The sequence below is a fragment of the Indicator indicator genome, chromosome 39 (genome assembly GCF_027791375.1).
Source record: "Indicator indicator isolate 239-I01 chromosome 39, UM_Iind_1.1, whole genome shotgun sequence".
NCBI lineage: Eukaryota > Metazoa > Chordata > Aves > Piciformes > Indicatoridae > Indicator > Indicator indicator.
In genome coordinates, this window is record NC_072048.1 from 101,266 (window position 1) to 119,477 (window position 18,212).

An 18,212-nucleotide genomic window follows, 5' to 3' on the forward strand; every position below is an offset into this window, starting at 1 on the left:
TTACTAGATTTTTCAGGAGGTCTGTGCCAATAACTTCTTTCAACAGGCTTTGCCTAGTTTTGTTGTGATTTAATTATATTCCCATGTCTGTTGGATCCCTTTTCAGCTTCTGACATAGCAGAGCAATTTCCTGAGAAGAGGAAGTAGCAAGGCTGAAACTCTACTTTTTGTCTTCTGTCCATAGCAATCAATCAATACTGTCTAAAGCCAGACAATGGAAGCTGCTCTTGCGACTGAAAGGAGAATTCTATGAGAAACTAATTTTTTAAAAAAACTTCTTTTGTTAGGTGAGTTATTTTGAATTTGAGTGCTAAAAATCCCCTTCCTTCATAATGCACTCTCGGGTCCATCAGATTCATCTTTTCTACTGTCCCAGGCTCAAAATGCCATGCTGACTACTAGGCTTCAGGCTGATTTCTGTAGTTAGAAAAAAAAAAGCTGAGTGATAGCTCGAACTGTGAGCTGACCGTTTGGGGGCAGGGGGCGGTGGGAGAAGTAGTTCAAAGTCCTGCATGAAAAGCCTGTCACTATAACAGTGATCACCATTATCACCATCCCCACTGCTGGGTACTCTGCAATTCCCTGTTGTGAACTTGTCTGACTGCCCCGGTATTTCTGCGGCATCTCTTTACACCCGAAGGCGTCTCCTCGCCGATGTGCGGCTCCCCCAGGCAAGAGCGGCCTGCAGGGCCCTCTGCTGGGCTGCAGCAGGACAGACGTCCCTATTCTGGCGTGACGGCGTTTGAAGGGTTAAAAGTCTGCTGTGAGTTTTGTGGCTTCTTTCCAAAAGGTTTTCCTCTCCTTACAGCTTACTTGCTTTAATAGCTTTTTCCCATTGACTCCTCACTTTATAGACTATAATTTCCTTTTCTGCAGGAGAGCTATTTTCTAGGTCACTGATCCAACCAACTTAAAAGGGATTTCATTGATTAGGTTTTATTGGTGGTTACTTCAACCATAATGGGCTAAGTTGCTGGTACCTGCTAATGGCTGCTGTTTTGCTTTGCTACCCTGGCTGTGTACATCTACAAGTGAAGCCTGGGTTCCTCTTATCTGCCTTGAGTTCTTGGTAATTACTAGCAACTTCTTTACCTCCTGACTACCTGAGTTGCTTTTTTCCTTTTTCACAGTACAACATGCCACACTGTATTATAAAAAAACAATTACTAGAGTGGTGATTTGCCTGAATGCATGCATGTTCCTGATAGGCCCTGGCAGACGTCATCTATGACCTGATACTGGATGAGATTTTTTGGTTTTGTTTCTGAGCTTCTCAAAGGACCACAGCAAATTTGTGACCTGTGCTGAAGAAAGGAAACAGGACAGGTGGTACTGCCTGTGCAGGGTAAAATCTCTATGTAAAAACTATGGAATTATATGCAACAGTTATAAGAAACTGATTCTTCAGAGCAACAATATGAGTGATTTGCAACTTTGCTACTTCTAGCTTAATTTCCTCTACTCTCATAAAGCTGTTTTCCTGTTAATGCTTTTCTTTGTGCTTAAACGAAGTGCAAAGGGCTGATGGGAAGTGATATGATTTTCTTCCAGCTTCTTCCACAAAAACATCTGACTAACAGCCTAGGTTTGCAGATTCGTGAACACTCTCAGAAAGGAGCAGGATGCTGGTGGCAGGGCCAGTGGCTCCATTGCCAATGCTAATAGAGCAATCTCTATGCTTCTCCCATTTTTCAGATTCAGTTCTGAAACACTTCTGCTTCCCACATGACTGTCATGAGGAGAGCTTCAGGCCTTGAAAGCTGAAGAGAATGATAGAGAATATTTCTGTACATCATGTCTCTTCACAGGATACAGGGAAAAGGAATTGAGCAGCATATTGACTGCTGCTCACTCCCATTTGCCTACAATATATGTCCCTTGCTCTGCACTTTGTCTCCATACATCCTGAGCACAGAATTCTCTATTTGCTTTCACAGGTCCCCTGGTACATTATAGCAATATGACAATCAATTAACTGCTCACTCTATCACAATAAAGAAGCCACCCAATCTTATATAACTCTTTTTAATTGTTTTCTTACGTTATAACATTTTGCTAAACTTACTCTGCCATAACTTACATCATTTAATTTCTCAAAGTGCTAATAATTTAATTGCTTCCTTCCTGCAGACAAAGTGTCTGAACCATCTTCTCTCATTCAGAACATTATAAAAATTTGCTGCCATGAATACCTAAAAGGGGAGTATGATTCACTCTATGCTGTGTCTAAGACAACCACAAAGGTGCGAGAAACCTACCCAGACTCTTCCTTGTGCACCTGGACTACCTTCACTATAGTATGTCACCTAGAGATGAAAAGCAAGGTGAGTTCCACAAGAGAAGTTTTGCAGAGACCTCCTGTCTTGTGGTCCTTATACAACATCCTGAAATTAAAACATGACTTTGAAATTATATGTAAACAACTCGTGCTACCATAGATCACATTGCAGACTGCAGAAGAGACTGAACAAATGTAATGTTTTTTAACAGTTCCTTGCAAAATATGCTTACTTGGAAAGTCCTCGTTAAGATTCTGGCCTAAGTCACTCTGACTGGAGGGAAGATCAACCCCAAGCAGTGCTACAGGCTGGGGACAGAGTGGCTGGAGAGCAGCCAGGCAGAAAGGGACCTGGGGGTGCTGGTTGATAGTAGGCTGAACATGAGCCAGCAGTGTGCCCAGACAGCCAGGAAAGTCAATGGCATCCTGGCCTGTATCAGGAATAGCATAGCCAGCAGGACAAGGGACATTATTCTTCCCCTGTACTCAGCCCTGGTCAGGCCACACCTTGAGTACTGTGTCCAGTTCTGGGTTCCTCAATTCAAGAGAGATGTTGAGGTACTAGAACATGTCCAGAGAAGGGCAACAAAGCTGGTGAGGGGCCTGGAACACAAACCTGATGAGGGGAGGCTGAGGGAGCTGGGAGTGTTTAGCCTGGTGAAGAGAAGGCTCAGGGGTGACCTCATTGCTGTATACAACTACCTGAGGGGAGGTTGTAGGCAGGTGGGGGTTGGCCTCTTCTCCCAGGCAGCCAGCAGCAGAATGAGAGGACACAGTCTCAAGCTGTGCCAGGGGAGGTATAGACTAGATATTAGGAGGAAGTTCTTCACAGAGAGGGTGATTGCCCATTGGAATGGGCTGCCCAGGGAGGTGGTAGAGTCGCCATTACTGGAGACGTTCAAGAGAAGACTGGATGAGGCACTTAGTGCCATGGTCTAGTTGATTGCTTAGGGCTGGGTGATCGGTTGGACTGGATGATCTTGGAGGTGATTAGTAGCTTGCAAGGGCTTGACCCTCAGACCTTTCATGTCAAAGTGCATGCTACAAGAGAAAAGTAGCTAGAAACACAGATAAGGTATTTTCCCCCAGTGAAACAACCATCAAGAGAATCTGCACAGGTAGTACCTGTCTGTTTGGCTGTTTATTAAAACATAAGTAGCTACATTGTCTCTAAGAATATTCTTTAAATGATGCTTCCTTCAGTTAGCAGCCTCTTGCATTTTGCTACTCTACTGCACAAAAATACAGATTGATGTTTCTCATGCCAGTCATCAAGAGACAGAGAAGCAGTGACCAACAGAAGAGGACTAGGACAGGAAACGTGCTCTTTCTTCATAGTCTCTTCTCTGCGTGCTGTCATTCATGAGATCAAGTTGGAAATGTGCACAACTATTTGACAGGTGTCTCAGGAGTCAGGATTTCTGGGTTTTTTAGGTATTGCATCATCTGAGTGAGTAAATATGCCTGATATCATTAGGCAATGACTAGACTCAGAACCTTGTTCATGATACTCAGGTAGAAGGGACCACAGGGCATTGAAGAATGGCTAGGCTGACTTCCTACCTTATGTCAAAAAGCCTGAGCTCTTCATGAAGGTATTTCCTTATTAATAATAATAATAAAAAAAAAACCTGCAGGTTTGTTTAAGCTCCAAAAGTTACTGACAGTTTTTATAGGATAAATAGGATCAATAAGTGTTAAATAGGTCATGGAACTTTAAAGGAGAAATCTGAAAAAGAAAAAAAAATAAAAGGATGCATGCACCTGGCCCAGGAGACAGCACCTGATATACACAAAAGCGCACAAAACCCCTTTTTTCTTTTCTTTTTTCTATTTTTTTCTGTGCAAATGCCAGGACTAGATTTGAACTTTAAGTTTTTGACCCTTAACATTTGCAAAAGTAAACCTATTCCGGCAGCCAGGGCTTGAATTATTTTCACTGCAGATGCATGAATGAAATTTTTTCCAAGTCTTGTTGAAATGTAATGAACTTTCCCAGCAGTGACCTAGGCCTAAGGGCTGAAGCGTGCGTGGTAAGAGGCCGGCACGGCCGGGTGCCGCCTCTCGGGGAGCTGGGCTGAGCCCGCAGCTTCCCCTGGTGAATGAACTCCAGGATCTTTTTTTAATGAATGGGAGCTCGGTCCCTGAACGAATGCTAGGGCGCTGCGATCTGATTGGCTCTGAAGGCTAAAGCTACGCCCACTTTCACTGGGACGGAGCCAGATTGAGATGGGATTGGCGGGCGCGCCCCAGCCCAGCGCCTCATTCACAAATTCGGTGAAACAAAGGAGCGCGCGAGCCGAGTCCGTGTGCGCAGTGCTGCGCCAATGGGAGGCTGTTCCTGGGCCCTCACTGGGATGACGGGAGGAGAAGGGAGGTGCGGGGCGGGGCGGCTCTGGGGCCGCGTGGGTTGGGACTGTGACCGGCAGTCGCGAACTGCGACGGGACGGGTCCCACCTCGTCTCCCAGGTTTCAGAGGTCGCGGCGGGATTGCCGCGCTGCTGCCCTTCCCTTTCCTTCCGTTCCCAGCGGGTGGGGGCCGTCTCGAACCGCCGCGAAGCTCTCTCTGTGCCTTCCGCAGGTGCCCGCCGAGTGTCTACATCGCCGCGCTCGCGGAGGTAGCGCACGGTCGGTGAGATGAAGGGGTACCCAGACCAGCAGGTGCCGTTCACTCTCCCGCAGGTGAGTGCCGGGCGGGGGGCTCTGGGCCGGAGCCCACTCCCGGAGGGAAGCCCCGCGCTGATCTGCCCCTTCCGCAGCAGTCTTCGAGCCAGGCGGCTCCGGCTGCCGGAGCTGTGCTGGGCTCCAGGAAAGGAGCTGGGGACTGGGTCTTGCAGCCGGCGCGGGACCCTGAAGGTAAAGGGCAGCTGGGGGGTGACAGAGACGGATGGGGACAGAGAAGGCTGCTGGGCAGGGACCAGGTCCTCCCCCTGAGCCTCCTGTCCCCCACCTCCTTGCTCCGCCCGGTATCTGTCGCTGGAGCATCCCACCGTCCCTCCCCAGAGCTCCAGCGAGGAAACCTCTCACTTTTCGTGCAGACCTCTTCCAGGACTTGAGCCAGTTCCAGGAGACTTGGCTGACAGAAGGTAGGCTCCTTTCTCTTGCTCTCTTTGTCTACATTCGTCTTTAAATTTGACTGTCTGTCCTTCGATTGATAAGCCGCTCCTTCGCTTCCTTTACCTGGCTGCAAGCATTCAGTGTTTTGCTCGTGTCCGTGAACCGCGCTGCTGTGCTGGGTGTTTGCCATGAATGGAGTTTGGCTCTTGACCACTTTCCTGGTTAAAATTTTGTTACAGGCTACTTATAGCTGCATCGATTTTATGCTAATTTGTCACTTATCTTTATGGGTTGCCAGAACGTTGGTGGTTTTTGTAAGCAAACAAACCGTTCTTCTAATCTGCAGAACAAAGTGCTCCTCTTAACTGTTTTTGTTTCCTTAAGATAATTACTTGAAGCGACCTTACTGGAATTTAAACACTGTTCAGTTACTGCCTAAATTGTTTTGCGTTTTGACTTCAAGGAAGAGCAATTTCAAATCTCATGGAATCCCATGAGACTAGTTTTAAACAGTGTGGTGAATTTGCTCTAATTCCAGTACTAAAAATTATCCCTTTCCTAGAAAATTCAAAACATCCTCAAATACAGACTCCTGACAAATAGAAAAGTACTTACTCTGCTATAGATACTTAATAAATATTTAAGAATATAAAAATATGCATGGCATCTTGAGCAGGGTTACTTCCCCTAATATTGCCACAAGTGAAGCACTCAAACAGTTCTTTCTCTTTTTAAGCCTCCCAAAAGGTGTTAGCCACGTAAGTAAGATCATTAAGGAAAAAAATTTCAAATGTTTCATGTTCATTTCAAGCTGAAATGACACTGATCAGGAATGTGAGGATTGTAAGGATACAAAAGGAATGGCCTGGAGTCTGTTCCAGGATTAAAACACTCACTCAACTTACCTCAGAGCAGAAAATAGGTGTTCATATCTGGTCATCTAATAGACTTGCTGAATGTGCACACATGCTGGAGACTGGTTTCTCTTGCATCTTCAAAAACGCTGAGCTGCCAAGAAGAGAAGTCTAGCTCAGCATTGACTTATGGTAGACTTTCAATCTAAAGTTTTCCTCAGTGCCATCTTTGTCAGCATCTGTTAGAATGCAGTGATGCAAAGATGGCAGTCAGAACTATACAGAATAATTTAAAATCACTTATAATATTTTTTTTCTTTGAAGAAAAGTTTCTTTGGAGAAAAGTTGCACAGGTAATTGTGGCTGTGCTGACTAAGAAAAGCACTTCTTTGTGTATCTTTAGCCAGAAAGCTTTAGTTATGGTGCTCCAGATCTTGAAAGCTGTGTGGGAGATGGTGAGGCACGTGTTGATGCATGCCATTGGAGTGACTAAAATAAGATTGGGGTTGGGCTTTCAATGTCTGATTAGGTATCCTAGTTATTTTAAGTAGAAATGCTGGTTTGGGAAGAACAAGAAATTGCCTGTCTGTATTGCAACTACATGAAGTAGACAATGAATATTAAAAAACAGGGTTTGTTTTTTCTTTTGGAAACTGGCACTTTAGCCTCCAGATACAAGACTGAGCTGTCTGCAAGCATCACTGTCCAGCAGTGAGGATACCTGCTCTCACTCCAGCCATGCCCTTCATTTCACATCTTTCTGTGGTCTATTGTTTCAGTATGCAGTTGTCTTAGCAAGATTGCCACCCCTGTCAAGGCAGTAGTCTGAAATCCACTCAGTTCATAAAATGTGATCCCTGCTATTTCTTCTGTTACAGTGTTGCTTTTTAAAGATAATTCATAACATTCATTTTGTAGGTTTGTTTGTTTCCCAGCTTTTACCATTTCCAGTTTGACGTCACATAGATTGTTTTAAGAACAGTGATTGCAGTTCCATTCTAATCTACTGCCTGTTGTTAATGCAGTGTTTTTCCCAAAGTTTTACAATTACCAGGCCTTCATTCCTCATCTCCATTTACTTTGCCTACATCACCTTTGCTTTAGAGCTGAGAGAATGCAATCTTTTGTCCACTCTACAATAACAAAAACGCTTAGTAGGAGGATAATTAGTGAGAGATTTTGTGAAATAACAGCCTCCTGCAAGCTCTCCCTTCCCTGCAGTAAAAGGAACACAAAAGTAACTGTTAGAGGTAATAAAATGTTCTTACACAACATGTGCTATGGTTCATAGTCATCCCTGGAAGAACTCTGATAATTCAAGTTTTATTTTAAAGTAAGTATTTACTCCAGGAAGCAGTAAAACATACTGTGAAGTGCATGGTGAAAGACTCTTCCAGTGCCCCCATTTTGGATGCTATGGAAACTACCCAACTGAGCATTACAGCTCTTTTGAAGTCTAATCTTTTATGTAAATTGGAATAAATATGACCCCCTGGATTATGAAGAGGTGTGAATTTAAATTGGGTTGCTGACTTTTCAAGTGAGCGGATACATGGGCATGAGCCTAAGCCTCACCACTTTGTCTAAAGGAGACATTAAGCCTGAAGCTTCTTAATACTGAGATGCTGCTGTCGTTAACTGGCTCACTGCTGATCACACTCAGCAACATCTCATCTCACTGAGGTGGGCTGTTCCAGGGTGAATGAAGCCTCAGATATCTTTAAGACAGTCTTTGAAATATTCAGATATCTTAGACCTTGCTGTTATTCTTGGAGTTGTACAAATAATGCTGTCCAACAGGGCAGATGCTTAGAAATGAGCCTTACTGCACTGACCTGTGGGGTAAAAGCAGCTGTTTGCTCTCAGATGCTCTATGACTACACCAGCGCTTCCTCTTGCATTTCCCATTTGTGAAATCATACATACATGTGATTATGTATGTATGCACAGTTAGCCATTTCCCTCTCCTGCTACGAGTTAACTTCTTTGCTTGTGAAATATTCTTCAGATTTAAAAATTGTAGCCAATTCAACTTGTGCTGAGCTATTCACTGCTGCTGGAGTTACTGAAAAGATTGTATATGAAAACATTGAAGTTTCCTGTTCTGCTCATCACTTTGGCATAGCCTTTCCAAATTTATCAGATGGTAGTTGTTTTTTCTATGCTAAATGCTTAAAACCCCTTGCATACTGTTTCTAAGGAAACCTATGAATCCTGAGCTAATAAATGTGGTACTGTCCTGTTTCCAGGGCAAGGGAGAAAGAAACTGGCAGACTATGAAGGGCTAAATCTACAGGCAGAAGAGTATTCAGTAATCCAAAGGGAAACTATCGTTAGTCACTAAAGTGCACCCCAGAAGAGATCTTTCCTGCACAGACTTACTTCTGCCTTACTGTTAATTATACCACATAAAGTGCCAACTCTGATTCTCTCTCTCTCTCTTTTCCCTCTCTCCTGCCCACTCCATCCTTCCCTCTCTCCCTTCCTCCCTTGGCAGCTCAGGTTCCAGACAGTGACGAGCAATTCGTGCCTGACTTTCATTCAGAAAACTGTAAGTAGCATGGGGATCATCACATATCTCAAGGAAGGGCAGGATGCTCTTAAACCAAACGCACGCGTGAATGCAACATACTGGGTTTGTGTCTGTGCTGTTGTGACAGGAAAAAAAAGGGGAAAAAAAAGAAAGCAAAAAGAGGCTAAATGTCCACATTTGGACAATGCAAAAGTATCTTTGTGTGATGGTGACTACCACAATCCCTTACGCTGAGCGGTTTCAACAGATGTGTATTCTAGTTGGTCTATGTGTAATTTAGCATTCCTAAACAGCTGCATTACTGTGACAATCAATTTGTTCTGTTGCTCCTCTGAAAGCAAAAGAAATTGGGCTGTACATGAAATTATGGCTGCTGTATCCTGCAGGTGCTTTGTTGGGACTCTGCTCCCCTCATGGCCTCTGGTTGATCATCTGGTGCCAGCATGGCCTCTGTGAAATGATGGCACTGTCTGCTGCCTGCACAGCTTGAGGGCATGGTATCCCTGAAGAGATGCTCACTAGCCTACCTGCTCTGCTCTTAGGAACTGTCCACTGAACAGACTGCACCTGTTTGCAGAGGAGGCCACAGACTGCACCACAGATGTTTGCTCTGAGAGCTGGCCAAAGCACTTCCCATTAGAGAGCTGCTGGATGTGGCACAGGTACAACTGTACCTATAGGAACCTTCCACACAACATCCATGCAACTCCTCCTGCTCTTCCAACATCTGGCCTGCTCAGCTGCGCCTCACAGTACATCACAAGAAGCTGATGCTGGGCTAAGGCTGCCTACTGCCTGAAGTGAATACAGATGGTGCTGAACAGCTGTGCTGCAAGCAGCCATGGGAACCAGAACCTGATTTCTGACAGGCCCGGCAGGGCTCCCAGAAGCCTCCTTGCCATTCCCTGGACAGAGGCATGTTGGCTGCAAACAAGAGCAGAGATGTCCATTTAAATCTGAGGCAATCAGCTTTGGTATGCTGATGCCCCTCTCTGCTCTGGGTGGTTTTGCTCATGAAAACTAAAATGAAGCACTTTTGCTGCTTATTCTTGTCTACCTCTTTTCCCTGGACTTGGCCCTGCAGCATAGCTGGGCTTGCTCTGAGTCACAGATCTTGTTTCTTTCTCTTACTGACCTAGAACTGAGGAGAAGGCTGGTCCCATATTTCACTGAGTGAATGAATGAGTCATTTGTAATGCAATAGCCTGTTCCAGCTATGAGAGGCCAGAAAGAATTGACTGCTTCTAGCACATCTAGCTGCTTGAAATTTCAATGGAGTTCAGTGTCCAGGACAGAGCAATTACCTGCCCTGCTCCAGACTCGGTCGATGTGTTGGCATGTTCGGATGGGTTCTCTGGATTTACTCCAGCTGCTGCAGACAAAAGGGAAATGAATGTCACAGGCATAGAATGGCCCTTTTCTCTTTTAAAACCTTCTCTGGGATGTTTGTACTGGTGCAGGAATGTCGTGCTTGGGATACTGCATCTCTCCCAGGTGTGGGGCAGGCCTGCTGGCTCAGCTGGGACTATGCCAAGAGCTGGCTTGTGAACAGGCCCCTTTGCTATGCTTGATGGCAGTCCCAGCACTGGCTGTGGGAGCCAGTCCTCCCTGAAGGAAGAGGAGCCAGAAACAGTACAAGGCCCTGGTATCTTACAGATTTCTTTATTTATATTGATTCTGTCAAGCTGTTTGGATCCTTTTGGGTGCTGGTGTAATGTGAAGTGTAAAGGTGGGCTTTTCTGGTGTTCACTGAAACCAAAGGAGTCAGGTTTGGGTAATTTTACAGAGGGATGTTCACAGTATAAAGTAGCTGTAATGTCCTTTGCTAAGAGAGACAGTAGCAGCCGTTTCTCCAGCCCTTTTGATAGGGCAATCAGTTCTTCCTAAAGAACAATTAGTCCTTTATGTGAAAGAAAACTGGCTTGAGAATGACGGGTGTTACACAGTTCAAATCAGCCTTGAAACAAACTCAGCAAAAATCGTAGGTTAGGATGTTACTTTATGTCCTTAAAACTGTAATTACAGATCTGGACACGCTAGGCTTTGTAAGCAGCATCATGTCAGCTTGAAACATTAGGAGTAAGCTGGTGAAGAAGGACTGGAGCCAGCCTTACTACAAGCCTACAGTTTTCATTTGGACGGCAGATCTTCCCCTTGTTAAAGAACAAACCAATGTACCTTTTGGCAGTTACTTTTCTTTCCTTTCTAAGTGTCAGTGACCTCCTAAGAGCAGCAGTAGAGCCCAGAGTCAAAGTTCCTTCAGCCAGGATAGGGTTTTCCTGAGGAACTACTGAAGGAAGTTATGCTCTCGATGGACTTAATTAAGAAGTAACAATAGCCACATCCTCCTTCTTGGTGCTGTAAACTGCAACCCACATTTGTTATTCATTAAATTCTAACCAGCCCAGAAATATCCCTCCTCATCTGCATCAGGCTATCACCACAGAGCAGCGCACTGAAAAAGAAAAGGAACCTTTTTACTTTTTTTCCTGGGCTGCCACTGGTGAGAGTACTCAGTGCCACATTCAGGCATGTTGAACTGTTAGCTCAGAAGAGATTCAACAAGGGAAACCTTCATTTAGGAATTGTATGGGTAGCTGATGAGTGTCAGCATGGCACCTCCTGCCCAGGAATCCCAGTATGCTGTAGAAAGGCCTGGCCTCTTTCCTGAGTGCTGGTACCATTACTTGAGAGGCTTCAAAGGGAAGCTACTGAGAGGACTGTAAGCTGCTCTTGAAACTTTGAGATATATTACAGTGAAATCAAGGACTTGGAAGTCAGATTTCTGTTTTGTACTCTGCTCTAGCATTGATGCAGTTCCTTTGGAAAAATAATTTTAGCTCTCTGAACTGGTTAGGTGCTTCTGAAAACACTACTTGCCTAAGGTGTCTGTGAGCAAGTTAGCCTAGTGACAGCCTGCATGCAATGCCTCTGATGGTGTTTTCCCACAGAAAACCTTCAGCTTTTGTACCTATGACTGCAAACAGTTTACATTTTTTGTCCTACAGGACAAATGATGCTGTCAGGAAATCCCCAATGGGCCATGCTGGAAGGGGATTACAACAGACCGCAGTGCTACATGGTCCTGTCTCACAGGATGCTCACCTGGACTGCCAGTGGAAGTGCATTTTACATGGTGCAAATCAAACTTTGCTTCCAAGTGTTGAAAAATAGAGTATGTGCATTTTTCTCCCTTATGACACAATAGAAAATGTTTCTCCCAGCCCTGAACATCTTAGGAAATACCGATTCCAAATCCTTTCCAAAGTTCTCTGGAATATCACAACTGTTAGATTTGCTCATTTAAGGCTGATATATCACACAGACCTAACTAAACCAAAGACAGAGCTCAGGAGCCTCCAGGAAACAGCTGTGCACACCAGAGTGCTGTTTCAGAGCCAGCTGGACAGGGACAACTGACTAAAAATATCTCTCCATAAACAAGTGTGTCAGCTCGACCTTTCCTTTTTCTCCCACAGTAGCTTTTCACAGTCCTGCTAAGGTTAAAAAGGAGCCACAGAGTCCCTCCTCGGATCCGGTGCTGTCCTGCAGCCACAAGCAGCCCTTCCAGTACCACAATGGCCAGCAGGGCCTTTATGGCAGGTAACAGCTGACAGGGCAGGGGGATGGGACTGGACAGGCGCAAGGCTGCTGCAAAGTGTTAGGGACGCAGCCCCTCTGCCTACTGGCCAAGGGCAGTGCTGCAGCACAAATTAACCCCTGGAGCAGCTCCTGGCAGCTGCTCAGGCCACAATTTATTGCACTGGAGGTCAGACCTGCATGGAATAGATCTGGTCTTGCCTCTTTTCCCTTGTGCTGTTCTTCAGCTATCCTGAGCTCTCTGACACTACTGCTCCTGGCTGCTTGCCTGAGCATGTACTGATGTATGGCTTCCTCAGTACAGACACCTCCTCCAGTTCTCTGCTTCAAGGGTTATTGGGCATGGGGGGAACCAACAGAAAGGAAGGAGTTTGTGCTGGGCCTAGGGGGCTGCACAGAAGGCAGCATGTCTGCCTGTGGTGTGTTCTCTCCATGTGCTGCCACAAGTCCTTCTCAGAGAACTGTAATCCTCCAATATCTGTTTGACTGCCCAAGTGCCTATGATCAGCCCAGAAAAGCTGGAATCAAGTTCCCCAGCCCATGAACCCTGATACAGTCAAAGTGCTCAGTTTCCAGCAATGACAGCATTTCCCCCATCCAAAGTACGTAGGACCCACCACTTCTGCCTAGGCCTTGAAGAAGCCTGTAAGCTTAAACCTGCCAGATTCTGGGAATGATGAGCTGTGTAACTGCCCTTGGAAACATCTTTCTTTGGGATCCTTTCTTTGCCCCAGCTACGTATGTAGCTTCTACAGCCCTAGTAACAGGCTGAAGACAAAGATCTTTCCGTCCCTCAGCTTAATCCTGCATCAGAGGCCAAGATCAGAAAGCCAAGAAAGCAGCCACCCTGTGTCCTCTTCCCTCTTCTAGCTCTTTGTACCATCCACCTGTGGGGATCGGCCATGCCTTCCTCTCCTCCCAGAGCATGGCCCAGGAAGACTCCACTGCCTACCAGCACCAGATGTCCAAGCCCTGTCTCCAGTACCCTCCTCAGGGATTCAAACAGGAGTACCATGACCCACAGTATGAGCAAGCAAGCCATCAATACCCAGGAGCTGCAGTGATCAAGCAGGAGCAGGTGGACTACGTGTATGATTCAGGTGGGCAGAGCTAGGCTTCAGTAGGGGTGAGTGATCTCCTGGGTGAACATCCACCACTGTGGGTCTTTGGGCTTTGAAGTGGTACTACTTCAGGAGCATGTGTAGTTTGGGAAGCTGGCTGTGCAGCAGGAAATGCAGAGTTCTGTCCAAGGCTAGGACATTCACTGTCCATATCATGTTCTGGGAAGGGCTTTCTGGAAGACAATGGAAAGCTAAGAAGATACAGGAACTAGACAGTGATGTAAACCCAATCAGACTAGATTGAAAGCGTGCTTTTTTTTCCCCAAAGGTATATGTAGTCCTGGGGGAAACTCGAAATTCATAATTAACCAACTTACACCATCAGAAACAGAAAAAAAGTTGTTCCCAGTATCACAGGGAGTTTTTGTCTTCAAGAGGATGTGTGAACTGGTAGGTTGCAAAGGGAAAGAAATTATACTGAAAATGTTCTGCAAATGGCAGCAGAAAGGAAGGAATCAATTAGCTCAGAGACAGAAAAACCATCTCAGATTTCTGCAGCAGAAGGTGACCTTCAAGCGCCAGCAGAGGAAAGCTGCTCTGGGTGCAGGGTCTGCCCTGCACAACCCTGAGCTGCCCCTCACAACGCTGGCCCTGTGCCCTTTCCCTGAAATGTTTCATTCACAAAATGGAGACAAAGATGCAGCTCTCCCAGCTCAGCTGGTGGGTGTCAGCTCTTACTGCTGGGACCTCTCACCAGCAGCTGACACTACCAGAAACTCACTGCACCAGGTCACAGAGAGCACCGATGCTCCGTTTTGGAGCTTACTGTGCAAGATAAACTAGCTTTGTTCTGACAAACAGTTCCGAAAGTCTAATATAAATATGGTGCAAGACTTGGGTGGCTAGAAATAAACTGGCCAATCCCAAGGACAAGCATGAGCAGAGAGTGGGGTCGGGGCTGACTTGGCCAAGGCCAAGTGTGCTGCTCAGCATCTCATGTCAACCTCCACCTGCTACTTCCCATGGAAATGGGCACGCAGCAGTTATGGATTTCAGAGGATCACAAGAGAAAAAAGTAGAATTCTCTAGATACCAGAGAATCCTCTCATTTTTCCCGAAGGGATAGATCTTATTTTTTCAGCAGACCTGTCCAAAAACTTACTGCTCTGACATCACAACACTCTTCTAAAAGGAATGTTTTTTCTCATTTCCAGATATTTTAATGGACATTTTGAATTGTTTTCTTCAGCAGAAACAGATAAAGAAAAGGCTTCTCTAAGGGTATAGAATCCACTGCTGTTGACTGTGCTGATATTAGTTTCATTGGGTCCTTATGTCCAGACATGGGACGAAAATGTGCAAAGCTAAAAGAATGCTTTTTGTCAGTAGTTTATGACTAATAATGCACAGCCTGTCAGCTTAGAGAACGCTTCTGCCCTTAGTATCAGCAGAACGTCTGCTGAAAGCAAGGGCTGAATACAGGGGTGTAAGGAAACATGAGGGAAATAGTTCCAAAACTTCCAGTTACAGCTTTCATTTCAGCTGTGGAAGGAAAATAGGTCTGATTCAGAAAACACAAGATACAGAAGATAGAATCTGCAGTTCCCAGGCTGCATAGGGATAATGAAAGATCTTCTGCTTGTTTCTAAACTCAGGCTATTTACTGCTTTTTATGTGTCTCAACTGTTTGTGAGAGTGCCCTATCGTGAGAAAGCCAGGGAGATGACAGGAACCTGATGTGACATTTGTGAGATCCTGTCTGTAGTAAACATTCAGATGCTGCTGCTCTCCATTAATGTCATCACGGTACCCCTAGAAAGCCACAATGCCTTCTCCCCTGTGCAAACAGGAGCACAGCACCTGGCTAGCTTAACCTAAGGGAGAGCTGTCACACAAAAGGAACCTGGTCCAAGATTTTGTACTGAGTGGTGCATAGGTGATTGCTTTGCTATCCTGGCTACTCTGGGGAATGCCATGTGATAGGACCACAAAAGTTCAAGTTTAATTCATGACTGGAAGCATGAAGACAAAGATATAAAAAGTTCACAGTCTGCTGCTAACCCTTGTGGGGACCCCTAAGTGGATGTTGGTTAGACAGCTGCATTTACCCATTCACCTCTGGAGAGCAACACCATTCTAACTCCTGTAATTTTTGATTCCATGAGTTTGTTAATTGTTCTGTAGATGTTCCTGGATGTCCTTCCACGTACATAGATGTTGAGAGTTATCCAGACCTTTCCAATACAGAAGATACATTAGGTAAGAATCTCAGTGACTCCTCCCTGCACTGCCCTCTAGCACTGTCCTGTCTTTGTTTATGAGTGCCTGTGTTGCTCCCTTCCAGGCTGCAGCTATGAGAAACAGCTGAGATCCTTTACTGATGACATCTGTGTTGTTCCAGAAAAATTTGAAGGTGGGAGAATTAATGGTTCGCAGGTTGAGTATAAGATAAGGTTATCCAGAACCTTTGCTAGCCACTTGAGCACTGTCTGTATAGTTTGTTGTACTGTGTTCTTGGGGGTGTCTTAGCTGTGGTTCATGTCTAGCTTTTTTTTATCCTATTTCTTAAGGTCTTTTAGCAGCAAACAGACCTCTAGCATAAAAGGCATAACTGTGAGGTTTATCAGAGCTCCTCTTGGAAGAGCTACTGGTGAATTGGCTGCACAGTTTTATGTGAACTGAAACATTCCAGGCAAACTTATGAAATGTGCTCTTCTTTTTCAACTGTTTTTGCACTGTTGCCTTGTTTGTTCTTGTCAGCAGAAGACATCAAGCAGGAAGCTGGAGGGTACCGGGAAGGGCCTCCATACCAGAGACGGGGATCTCTCCAGCTCTGGCAATTCCTTGTGGCTTTATTGGACGATCCAACCAATTCCCATGTCATTGCCTGGACTGGTAGAGGGATGGAGTTCAAGCTCATTGAGCCAGAAGAGGTGAAACCATTTAGCTTCTCTACAGGCTCAGGAGCAGCAGTCACTGTTTCTGAGGCCACAAACTCCCAAGTGGATTTTCCTCCGTCCTGTGAAGGTTCCTGCCTGCCAGTGGTACTTGCTAGACCCTGCAGCAAGTCAAAGTTTTTAGAAGAGGTCAAAACACTTGGGTGGCACAAATATCAGGTTTAAGAAAGGTTGCTTGTAAGTGTAGAGTCTCATCAGTGCACATTACCCACAGAGTCGCATTACCCACTGCACTTCCATTTATCCTCTTCTCTGCTTCACACTCAGGCTTGCAGTGACCTGTGCTTTGTCACACTCTTTGCTTGAGGTTGACATTGAGGTCTGGAGTTTTGAACTGTACTGATTGTAGAAGCTTTCATAAAAATTTAGAAGAAAATATATCCTAGACTGAATCCATTTTGATACCAAAATGACATAACTAAGGTGTAATTTCTAATGCTGCCATACTCCAAAAACCCCAGTGACACTTGACAATATTCTTTGACATGTCTGTACATCCTGTTCTTATCTTGCTCGATTTAGAGCTCCATTTAGCACTGTTCTGGCTACACATCAAACCTTTACCAGCAGTTGTGGCACAGAGGAGTTGTTTTGGTGGGCTGGCATCTGCTTACAACAGACTTCTGCATCACAGAGAGCTGAAAATCATGTAATAGGAAGAGGGAGGTTCCCTCATACTTGGACTCCTGGCAGATGTGTGATCCTTGAAGATAAAGTGGAGCAAAGGATGAAGCAGTCATTTAGCATCCTCAAGCTTTGAGTACTGGAGAGTGAAAAGTGGTGACAGCAAATGAGCTCTGCAGGGGCAAGGAGAAGGCCTATCGGTGAGAGAGGTGCCACAGCTTAGGTTCTACTCTTTGCTGAAAAGCTGCACTACTGCTTGGGTTTGTTACTTCAGCGTGGTGTGTATGTACGTTGTGGCACCATTCCTCAGAAGAGAATGGGCTGGAGAATGCTGCTTTGCCCTTTGCTTGGGTTCACAGCATTTATGCTTTGATGCTTCATTCCACAGGTGTCCAGGCTGTGGGGCATCCAAAAGAACCGTCCAGCCATGAACTATGACAAGCTAAGCCGCTCCCTTCGCTACTATTATGAGAAAGGCATCATGCAGAAGGTCAGTTTGAAAAGCAGATGGAGTTTTTATGCCTGGCATGATGCTTCTCTTGTTTGAGACAGGAAGTCTTACAGGTGCAGAACGTACTTGAGTGAGCCAAGATCTCTTTGCAGAAGTAACAAGGGTCATGTAAAGGAGCTGAATCTAAACCAAAAGGAATTATGATTTCTTTCTTTTTATGGCTGCAGACAGAAGAGTTGGAATTTATGCAACTGCAAGGACATATAATCAGTCCAGACTTGCTGTTGGTGAGAGAAAGGCTGCCTGGGAGCTGGTACTATGTGGTAGGGACAGTCTCTTCCAAGTTCAGGTTGGTCAGGGACCATTGATGCTGTTGCTACCTGGTCAGAGTCAGCTGGCAGCATCCCATTTCCCAGGGGCTGTTCCAGGGAAAAGCAGGGCAGCAAAGCAACAGGAGGACAGCACAAGTAGTTTACAGCTCAGACATGTCTCAGGGCTAGAGCAGCAGATGCTTTTGCAGGGTGCAGCATTGCCCAGTGGTGCCTGTGTGGCTGCAGCACTCCTCTCCCCTCTCCCTGCAGGTGCCCGGGGAGCGCTACGTGTACAAGTTCGTCTGTGAGCCCCAGGCCTTGTTCTCCCTCGCCTGCCCCGAGCGACCAGCACCGAGGGCAGAGCATGAGCACCAGGTCAGGGAGGAGGACACGGTGCCTCTTTCTCACCTGCATGAGAGTGCCACTTACCAGCTGGAACCCAGGAGCCTTCCTCCACAGCTTTACAGCAAAGGCTATATGTACTAG

At 45.7% G+C, this 18,212-nt stretch overlaps 1 protein-coding gene across 1 annotated transcript; it reads left to right on the plus strand.

The window, feature by feature from the left end:
- Nucleotides 1-4,915: 4,915 nt before the first annotated feature.
- Nucleotides 4,916-18,212, plus strand: ETV4 (ETS variant transcription factor 4). Its single transcript, XM_054396780.1, has 13 exons — nt 4,916-4,960; nt 5,053-5,134; nt 5,317-5,364; nt 8,687-8,740; nt 12,202-12,325; nt 12,818-12,858; nt 13,057-13,060; nt 13,193-13,422; nt 15,568-15,642; nt 15,728-15,796; nt 16,144-16,316; nt 17,353-17,454; nt 17,997-18,212. Exons 1-13 carry the CDS (start codon nt 4,916-4,918, stop codon nt 18,210-18,212), a joined length of 1,263 nt encoding a protein of 420 aa, XP_054252755.1.